At 46.0% G+C, this 11,087-nt stretch overlaps 1 protein-coding gene across 1 annotated transcript in view; it reads left to right on the forward strand.

The window, feature by feature from the left end:
• PLEKHO2 (pleckstrin homology domain containing O2) overlaps positions 1-8,418 on the forward strand; it is a 29,304-nt gene extending 20,886 nt beyond the window's left edge. Inside the window, exons 5-6 of the mRNA XM_054836412.1 lie at positions 1,099-1,197; positions 3,639-8,418. Coding sequence (XP_054692387.1) covers positions 1,099-1,197; positions 3,639-4,877 — 1,338 coding nt within the window. The 3' untranslated portion in view covers positions 4,878-8,418. The remainder of the gene's footprint in view (positions 1-1,098; positions 1,198-3,638) is intronic.
• The last annotated feature ends 2,669 nt before the right edge of the window (positions 8,419-11,087 follow it).

The raw sequence follows: 11,087 nt of genomic DNA on the forward strand, positions 1-11,087 counted from the left end.
CCCTCGGCAGCACAGTAAGGTGGGATCTCAGGTCACCTCCCTGCCCCGTGGCCTGGGGCTATCCTCCTTCTGAGGACCCGGATTCTCAGGGGGAGCCAGCCTCTAATTCTCATTCATTCCTGTAAGGATCAGACCTCAGATTTAAAGTGTTGCTACACAGGCCAAGCACAAGCTAAGAGGTCAAGCCCTCAGCTGGCTTGGATTAGCTGTTCTCCGCTGAAAGAGCTATAAAACCACTCTGCCATATCAGCCAGGGATTGGGACCCATTTTTCCCTTTAAATCCCTATTTCACCCTCGCCAGCTTTCATATTGTACAAACTTGTGGCCAGCAAACCAAGGACACGCTGACATTTCACCATCCCCGGTGGATGCCCCTCTGCATGGGGCAGATTCCAGCCCTCAGCCACTGCAGCGTGGGTGGGTGGTCACAGAGCCAGCACAGAGAAATACCTGTCGGGGGGCTGGGACCTCCCTCCCCACATGCGGGAGACAGCGGATTTTTCATCTGATTCCAGGAAATAAATGTGTTAATTCAGCTAGAGTTGCAATTAATCCAGGTCACTGCTCACACCTTCTCTTCAGCATCCTGCAGTCATTAGAGCTGTAGAAGGGAAGGTCTGTAACGAAGCGCTGCTGATACAGTTCACACTCAGGTCACAGTTATTAATGAGCTTTCACCTCTAAGATGGCAACAGCAATTTCAGTGCTGTGCTCTGCCACATGCAGGAGCTGGTCCAAGCCCCAGCTGCAGCGAGGATGACAAAGCTGCCTTGTGTCCTTCCATCCCTGCCCTTTAGGTAGAGGGGAGGTCAGTGACTGTAAACCTCTGAAGGTGGGATGCTTTGCTTTGGAGTGGCTGTTAGATAAAGACAGCTCTATATAGGGCAGATACCTTAAATATCCATCACATACATGCAGGGCTTTGCAGGCAGGCTGTAACTACGGTCTGAGTTAGAGACTGTAGTAGTGAAATCTTCAAAAACCCTCCTGGATCCAAATGCTGCATCCCTTCATGTGTGACCATGAGAACTTTACAGACATATCTTGAGAAATTAATGACCTCTTTTTTTCTTTCCCTCCTCTTCCCCCTTTTAAAGGTAAAAGTGGACGAGAGCCTTTCCTTGGACCACGTAACTCGAGACAGGGTGAAAATGACCCACAGCCGCAGGCCACCCACGAGAAGTCACCTAAAGGAGGTAAGTGCACCTCCCTGGGGTGAGCCATCTGCCCAGCTGCGATCACCAAGAGCTGCTCCTTCCACTTACGTACCAAACCCCGGGAAAACCCCAGGGACAGAGAGCCCAGAGAAAGCTGACATGGGAAACAGCTTCTTCTGGGTGAGACTGTGCCAGCAGCTAATGAAGCTCCAGGTTCCCATAGATCTGTAGTTGCTGCAACGTGTTACGATATATTTAGGTTTCCATAACTCAGAAGCTGCTTCACCGTCCGGTGAGAGCCATTATAGTTTCACTTTAATCAGAAGAGACCGAAGCTTCTACATTTATTTTCTAAGAAGTGATGATTTTGTAGCCACAGTGGTCTAAAGGTAGAAGAGCTGCACGTCTGTGGGGAGAAGCTGTATTTTTTATTAAGCTAACTGGAAAAAGCAGACAGGCTTTCAAGCTTACAAGCCCTTCCTTAGGTCTGAATCAGAATACATTATTCTCCCAGGCAGTTTTATGGACGAGCCTGTCTACTGTTAACTGATTTTCTGGATCTGTCACTTAAAAAAAAAAAAAGAAAAACCACCACAAAATAAACCTGCAGTTCATTTCCATGGGAGAGGTTCTAATGTTTGATTCCTGTGATTTATGAAAAAGTTTCCATAGACAGATTGATATTTTAGCAGAGCATTAATCTCAACCAAGGAAGGTTTTTAAATCAAACCTTCTTTCTTCAAACTTCCAACACTCTGACTTATGTGTCTGCACAGCACTCAGATGACCCTTGTGCAGAAAATGAGATGCCCTGAGAATTTTTACTTTGCATAGAAATGGAGGGAGCGTGTCTCTTCTAGAGAAATGCATGGGAATGAATCATAGATTCCCATCCACTCTTCCAGAAAACCGCAGAAGAAAACATCACAAAAGTCACAGCAGCAATGAAGTGTGGGTTCTCTGTTGCCTAATATGGGTTCAGGAAGGTAGGAAGCCCTTCCCTAGGCACTAAAGAGATCTCTCTCCCCTGCTCAGCTCACTATTTTCACGAGATCCCTCCGAGGTTAATACCTGTAAGACCTCTCCGGCCAAATTCAGGGGAAAGTGGCTTACAAATTCAGAAGCAGGAATGAGGGGAAAGGGAGGGGATAGAGCCTGCAGAAAGATGTGTATCACGGCTGCTGGCTGCATTATTGTGAAGGAAATGGGATGAATGATGATTTTCAGTGTCCAGGCAGGCCAGGTGAGGACGGGTCAAGGCCAAGCTGCCAGGATGCAGCTTGCCTCCCTCTCTCTGATGGGCTGGAAAGGAAAAGAGAGACTTTTACTGAACTCCCTGCACTGCAGGAGCCCGGCCCTGGCTGCAGCTACGCCTTCGTGTGGGTTTGGGTTCCCTCACACAGGAACTGTCACTGCATTTCTCCCTCTGGGGCACTGAGCTTACACACTGCAACGTTTTTACTAAGTCCATCCTTTTTAGGACAATCCCCCTAGTAGAGTGATTTGCACACAGCCTGTGGTTTGAAGGAGGTCTAACCAGCTGAGGCTTGGCCCTGGTCAGACAGGGATGACATCAGGTTGGAGGAAGCAAGCAGAAGGCAACGGTATTACAACAGTATCCCTGGCCAAGCGATCTAAAGATCAACTTGTTTTATATGTGCAATTAAAAATAAGCAGAAAGCAGGTGTGCTTTGGGTAGGCACACTGTAAATGGAAGGTGTAGAAGGATCCAGCTACCACAAGAAAAAGAATTAAAATATGACAGAGCTGACCGCTTAGCACCAACAGGAAAACCAAGAAATAAGGTTATTGTGGAACAGGCTTTGAGTCCTTCTTCTCAAAGGAAGTAGTAAGATAAGTTCTGTGCTTTTGTTCTAATTCTTGACTGCTTATGGTTATTGGCTTTGATATTTTCGTGCAAGTTGCTGCACTATCAAGCAGAAACTAACTCGGCAGCAAAACGCTCGTCACATTCACAGAACATGTTAGTCTGGTGAAAAAGTGGGGCTATGCAGGGGGATGGAAGTGCTTCACTCGATGCATTCAAGATTTGCTGCAATGTATGTGATTTCACCTGACACTTTTCTTTGTTGGGTGAAATGTTTGGTACTCGTGGTTATCATAGCTCGATAAATTTTAGCATAGCAGATCAGATTGGGTTTCACTTACTAGGTTAACTCTGGTAGAGCTGGCTACTGCTGTTAGAAGGTAGCACAGGGTGATGCTGCATGGAAGAAGCGCAAGCTCCATAGATTGCTCTTAAGCTATAGAAAAAGCTGCTCTGAAGAACACCAGTTTTATTATCAGATTCTTCTTGCAGTTTTGACAGATGTAAGTGTAAATGGGGTGGATGTGTGAAGCAGCAACCCCTGACTTGCCTCGCTGGTTGTGAGGGTCTTACACTTTGACTTGAAGTTAAAGGATGGAGCACAGGGTTGATGATGGGATAGGTATTGAAAAAGTTCTCTCCTGTGTTTCAGGCCGCCAAGTCTACATCAGATGGCATCCTGCGACTAGATCTGGATATAGTAGACAACGGACCACCAAACTTTGATTCCACTATCAGCGAAAGTGACAACATGCCACCTCAGAAAGAAACTCCAAAGCCACCTATGCCACCTACAAAACCCACTGGCACAAAAGATGACCAAGATGCAGAGAACAACGTTCCTGACCAGGAACATAAAAAACCTCTGTCTCCTCCGTTGCCTCCAGATAAGAAGCTTAAGGAAGGCATCATGTCAAAGGACAACGTAAATGCCAAGGAAGAGGACTCTGTAAGCCCAGAGGAGAATGTGGAAGGATCTCAAGCACCAAGTGAGGAGAACAGTGAGAACCTCATTGAGGTCAGCAACAGGGGCACAGCAAAAGCTCCAATTCCTCTTCCTAAGAGCGTGCCAGACAAGCTAAAAGTCACTTGGGACCATCCAGTCCCTGAGCCTAAAACCACGGAAGACTTGAAATCATCAGGAGATAGTAGCAAAGACAACCTTGCTGAGATTGCCGCTGCAGATGATACAAAGCCTCCCGTTCCTCCTAAGGTTCTGTCAGAAAAAATGCTAGCCACAATGAACTCCAGCCATGGTGACCTGGAAGCTGGGGTTTGGGAAGACCTGGAGTCTGGCAGCTCCAATCCCCCAGTGAATGGGATCACACCCAGCGATGTAGCAGAGTCCACATCCCCAACAGTTGAAACTGAAGAAGGAAATGGGAGAACCTCTGCTGAGAAGGAAGAGCAAAGTTCAGCAGAAGAGACAGAGACTTCCTTAGCTACAGAAACAGGCCATGAGAGTGTAAAAGCAACTGTTGAGAAGAAAACGTCTGTAGAAAGCCCTTCAGGTCTCAAACTTCGCAGTTCTTCTCTGGGAGACTTACTGTCTGATTCCAAAAGTACAGAGAGAGCACTTCCAAGCCAAGTTTTCACCAAGGAATCCGATCACTGCTTAGCTAAAATGGAGGAGAAAGTTGCTACTGAAAGGGAAAAGGCAGAAAAACTTCTGCAGAAGGTTTTACGTGAAGGGTTGGAACAGGCCCAGGAGGGGAACGGACCCCCAGTGATGGCAGAGACATTGCTCAATGAGGCAGTAGAACAACTTCGGCAAGCTACACAAGTTTTGCAAGAAATTAAAGGTCTTGGAGAACTGAAAAAAGAAGCAACACAGAAACAGAAAGAAAAGCAAAAGGATCTAGTGACTCTTTATAGGAGAAGTGCTCCCTGACATACTCTTCAAAGAGACTTCTTTCTCACAATTGAAGCTAAACATTTGCCATTTATGATTTGTACCATTGCTAGGCCAGTGTTTAGAAGGTGGTGTTTTGCTGTGCACACACCATGTTTCTAGGACAGAATTGAGCTTTCAGTTATAGCATCTTTCTCTCTTTCTTCGTGCTGTACATACCAGTCCTGTTCTAATCCTCTTAGCACAGCAGAAGGTTACGGGACATTGAACGGTTTAAAAAATGTGAATGCTCTCTAAGGACTCAGTCCAAAGTCCTTTCAATGGATCAGGCCTTAAAAATTACTGGTAATCAGACCAAGCCAGATTTTTGAAAGGAGCAGAATGGCTAGTCTAGCAAAAGCCCCTGTCTATCTGTATTTGCAGAGAAGCAGATACCAGATTGCACTGGCACCTATCTGGTTTTCCCAGTTAAATCATTTAAGGATAAACGTAGTCAGTGTTTGTTCACTTGCTGGCAAGGTTTCCCAGACCACCTGGCCCAGTGACATCTAGGAATGTAAAGATAAATGGTTTAATCTTCTCCAAAGATATTCATAAAACCACATCCACAGTTAAAAAGTGACCTCACACAGAGGCAGACAAAACTGGCCAACTTCTGACTACGAGTAGTGTCCTCAGATCTGGAGCAGCTGTATGAAGGCACTCTTCTGAGTCTGGCTCTGCAGAGCTTTAGGTGTGCTAAGCACAGCCTAAGTGAACCCAAGTCTCAATGCATCATTGCCAGGCAAGTATTAATTGTTCCTGTTTCATTAGTAGGGAAATTGAGGCAAAGAGGTTACACTCGACCTTTGAAGGAGTGTCTTCGAGCAGCACAACTCATTGCTTATTGAGGACTGTACCTATCTGGTAACCCTGAATCCTCTCATCATCGTTGAGAACAATTAGCCAGGGAGAACCAGCGTCCAGGAGATCCCCAAGAGCTTCCTAGGAGAGCTGTCAGTAAGAAGCTTTAGGGATGTGTGTTCCCTTAGCTGTAGGCTCGCTCTCTGTGCTGTCTTGGGATGTTAACTGAGGAGCATGCACATCAGGCAGCGGGTCTGGATGAGATCCCTCTTCCTATTTAACAGGTCTCTACCTGCTGTGTCCTAGCTAGGCTGAGAGCCATGGTTTGGCACCGATGTCTGTAATTTGAGTACACGGAGGGAAAGGCATTTTGCACGCACAACTTTGGGGCTGGTCCCAGTGGCTTAAGTATATTAAAATAAAAATGCATCGCTGCAGAAGGGTCTGAGGAAGGCATTGCAGAAGGCTCCAGCACAATTCCCACAGCTTCCCTGCCCACATGCTGAAAGCAACCACAGTTCCCGTGGGCTTTAGTGATTACAGCTGTGATAAAATCATGTCTTTGCACCGCTGCTGTATAGCCCCGCACCTGAGCTGGGTATCCTTCCCTATTCTCTATAGTTGCTCCGAGGAGAATCGTATGACAGCCCAAAGAGCTTCTCCTTTGCTTGAGCCAGGCTCTGGAAGCACGGAAAAGGGCGATCTTCCCAGTCTGGTTTTAAGGAGTGACACACTCCCTAAGCTTTTTTTTCTTTCAGTTGCCAGCATTGCACTTGTAGCTCACCCATTTCTTTTTCTTCTGTCTTCTATAATTTCCCAGGTTCCACAAGGCTGCAATGGGCTGCAAACACCCCCATAGCAGCAGCCCAGTAAAGCTTCACTGAGCCTCTTCCTAGGCTAGGCAGTGGGCACTTCAGGTCTGAGCACAGAAATGCTGGCTTTGGGCTTCCAAATACCCTGTTTTTCACCACCTGGAGCCAGTAAGACAGGTAGTGACTAGAACTGATGCTTCTGCCTCTTTTGATTAAACCAGCCTTGGTTTCAGTGGTCTGTCCCCCTCTCAAGACAGCCATAGACATCGCACGGGAATTCACTTGTTATTCTCTCACGTGGAAAATTCTACACAGTCAAACACTCAGGGCTCAGGTGCCAAAAAGCTTTGCTTTGAGACAAAAAGTTTCCTACGTCCTAAGCCCGCTCCCAGGCATGTAGCCTGGAGCAAATTCTGGATCTGTGTCATTTGCTGCTGTAGATTCAATGTGAACCATGGGGCTTATTCGCCTTTCCAGACATACTTAGGACAAGGGCTAATAACACAGATGATATTCAGTGCCTATCTGCTATCTAAATGTATTTTTCTGCATGTGCACTTTTGTTTACCGAACACTGTGTGGTATGAATGTGAGCTGTCAGAACCTGGTGTGCACTGGAAGTCGAGGGGCATCAGCTTCAGAGAGCAGGCAGGCTTTTGCAAGATGCAGTTCTATAACGAGAGGAGTTAGATGGGGGAAAAAGCAGTTCACGCTAACAGGAAGACACACAAACCAGGGCAAACTCTGGGTACAGGTTCATATCCCAAAGCTGAAGCCAGTCCTAAACTCTAGGATGGGCAAATCAAAGCCTGGAACTGAAAACCCAGGAGAATGAAAACAGCTTATGGGATAGCTCAGTCCCCTAATTTATATACAAATGCTTTTGCTCTCACAGGTGTTTTCTTGTGGTGATGTGTTCTGTGGATACCTGTCTGGCAAAGTGCTGATGAAAATACCCAGACATCCCTATCTGTTACAGCCAAACCTACAGGATGTGCTTATATTTACTGTATATTTTTATATTATACTGAATATTCTAATGAATAAATGTCTGACATTTTACTGAATACCCATCAGTAGGAATCTTAACAGATAAAAACCCCTATATCTGTTAGGAAATGGGCAAGTTAAATCATTTTACAAGCTACAGCTAATTACTGTATTTGCTGTACTAACAGAACTTAGTAGATTTGTATTATGTCTTGTAAATAGGTATAACTTAAGTGGAATTTCCGTAGCACCCAGTAACTCCACCGCTGAAAACGCTAGGTTAGAGATTCTTTAGTTTTAACTATTTTTTTCTAATAGGGTTAGCAGTTTCATCCTAAAATGTCTAGCCCAGCTGTAAGCCCGATTCACCTGGACTTTGCAGGAAAAAAACGCATCATGTTCCTTCTGCAGTTTTTCCCACTTGTTCTGCTCACTCTGGTCATAAGCCAGGCTCTGCCTAGGGCTGGAGAGTGGGTTCTCCTGGAACTGCATTCTGGGGTGTTTTTACATGTTCCTCTGAAAACAGCAGTGCCAGTCAGAGTCGGAGACAGGATCCTGGTCTGCTCTGACCTCATACAGCAACTCCTATCTTCAGTGTACATCCTGCCACCATGCACCTTTTTTTTTTTTTTAATCTTCCTTTAAACTTATATTTAAACTTGCATCTAATTTCTGGTTGCACTGAGGCTGTTTTCTTTTGTGGCTGACAACCCTTTGGGCATGGAGCGCTGGGGGGTGAGTCTGTGTTTTGGGCTGTGCCACCAGGTTACAAGTCTATGACAGGAAGGAAGTGAGTTTGCAAGCAAGCAAATGTGGATGACTATCTGAAAAGCAGCTGCTGCAGCCCGTGGTAAGGCAGCACTTTGTCTTCTGCTTGTAAAGAGCTTTGAGATTGGGCAATAAAACCTCCTTTTAAATATCAGCTGTTTAAGAGCCATTTGTCCTAAACAGGAGCAAAGAGCCAGCAGGAGCGGCGCACGGAGGCTTTGCTCTGGAGGAGGGCACGTTGCACAGGCTGTGGTCAGGCTGGGGTGAGCTAGGTGCTGTGCTAACCATAAGCCCGGAAGAAGGAGAAGCACTGGGGGTGCTGAGGGTGGCACTGAGCTGGAGCTGTGCAGTTCCTGAGTTATCCCTCCCTGCCAGCTTGGCTGCCCTGGCCAGAAGGCAGGGCTGAGGCCAGGATCTGCTCCTGCTCCTTCTGGAAAGCGGTGGGATGCTTCCTCGCTCCCTGCAGGCACCTCACCAAGTGCAGTCTCCAGCAATGCTGTCTGGGCTGCCCTTAACATCTTCATGTGGACTCGCTGGTGCCTTCAAAATGTTGAGCTCACTCAGCAGTCGTCCCTTTGGTGATGAGCAACACCAGAGCTTGGTTCCTCTGCCCAGATGCCAGTAAGCTACAGGAAGATAAGAAGCTGGTATCATAGTGACTGCTTCCCTTCTGAGAAACTGGGGAGAAACCGGGCAGCAGGTTCAAAAGTTACAAGGAAACAGAGAAAGGAGTGCAAATATACGCACCATCCTATTGCACAAGCTTGGCTTCATTTTGAGTAAAAACATGTGCTTAGCAAACCCTCTGACCCCTTGGTGGGAAGTGAGCTGCTCCTCAGAGGAATCTCCAAGACACAGAGTTGATTTCTGCAGATAAATAATACTGTAGAGAAAGGCAATGTCTTCCTCTCGCACTAAGAAAACAGACAACACATCACATTTTGGCCTTAAAATTCTGTTGGTAAGGAAGGGAAGTGTCTAGCGCTATGTGAAACGATTAAAAAACCCATAAATGCAAACATACATGGCATATGAAACATTTGCCTGACTGCTTTTAATTCAGTGGACAGTTGTTGCTGGTTCGAACAGACTGTGTTATCATGTAATCTGAAATAGAAAATGCAGGGCCTAGGTGCCATCCAGTGATCTCACATAACGCAGTAATTTGCAACTGAAAAAGAGCAGAAAGAGCTCTTCCAGTGCCAGGGTGCCAAAGGATTTACTACAGCATTGGCTAGTTTACTCTGACGACTAATAATTCTTGCTATTAAAAAAATGTGTGTTTTATCTTAAATATGAATCATCAACAGTGAAGCTCTCCAAGATTTCCCCTTTCCAGCTTAAAAGTTAGAAAGTTTGCAGGCACGGAAGATATCCACCGTGTTTAGAGAATGGCGATCCGCCTTTTGTTATGCTTTGCAAGTTCACATACTTCAGAAAACCAGTGCTTAATTTATTTCAGGAAACTTAGTCACCGTGTTCTTCTAGCGCCTTACCTCACGGCTAAGCAACCCACAATATTCCTGTGACAAGTGCCGACGTGATGTTACAAAGCATTAATGATTTCATTCTCAGCAGCAATCCTGCTGTCTGAGGTCAATTCGAGGGACTTTAAGCTGTGTATTTTCCATCCCCTCCTGGGTATCAGAGACTCAGTCCCACCAGCTTCACTTCAGAGGCTTAGCCCTCACATCTCCAGCTGTGCAGCATCAGTCCCCTCTGCCTGAGCTATCTCATGTTGTCAGTTCAGAGGCTGTAAAACATAGAGGAAATGGTGAAGAAATCCTACCTTAGTGCATCTTTATTAAAGATTATATGTAAAGTACATGTACTCACACCTATAGAAAAAAACTTCCGTGGCATACTGCAAAGTCACGTTTGTCAGAAGTTATTACAGGAGGGATGGCTGTCAACAGCTTATCACATCCACTGGGTAAAGGGAAAAAAACAAACTTGGCTTAATTTGCAGCAAAAAAAGGTGACAACTTCTATTTGGAAAAGTCTTCTAGGCCCAGGGTGAACGTATTGTTCAGAATGGGATCTGCAGGGGGACCTCCATCACTGGGATTCCTTAAGAGCAGATAGGCAGGGAAGGTGGGTATATCTCACTCTCTTCTGCACAGAAGGGTGCATGAAGCTGTTGCCTGAGGTCCTTCCCAGCTGTGTGGCTCCCGCAGGACACTGGCAGAAGCCTCAGCAACCAGACTCGGTGGCTAATAAGCTCCACAGGCTATTCAGGTCTTTAACCCTGTTTTCCCTCTCGTTGGGGAGCTGTGGGATGGTAAACGTGCTGCCCCAGAAATCCCTCACAGACCCTACTCACACTTCCTCAGCCTGGCCTGCTCTCCCCAGCTCTCTTTTCTCTTCTCTTCTCTTCTCTTCTCTTCTCTTCTCTTCTCTTCTCTTCTCTTCTCTTCTCTTCTCTTCTCTTCTCTTCTCTTCTCTTCTCTTCTCTTCTCCTCCAGACTTCAGTTCTCATCTCTCCCCACTTTCCCATCTCATACCTCTTCTCTGCCAGAACAACTGATTCCTAGAAAGCTCAGCACTGTGTTGATAGAAGCTGTCCATAAGTTTTAGTGCTGCCACTGCCAAGAAAACCTCTTTACTCCTCGTCCTTGTTGGATTTACGAGCTGGTTTTTACATCCCCATGGGGAGGGGATATGCTTTGGAATGTAGGCATTTTTCAAAGTCAGGAAATTAATTTTAAAGTGATTTGCTCAAAATAAATGAATTAATTGAACCAAAATGCTGGGAACCCAAGCTACAACTACTTCCATTTTTCTGACTAACAACACTATTGGCAATTTTTTTATAGCATCTTCCAATACGAAGACC

Source organism: Grus americana, chromosome 10 (genome assembly GCF_028858705.1).
Source record: "Grus americana isolate bGruAme1 chromosome 10, bGruAme1.mat, whole genome shotgun sequence".
Lineage (NCBI taxonomy): Eukaryota > Metazoa > Chordata > Aves > Gruiformes > Gruidae > Grus > Grus americana.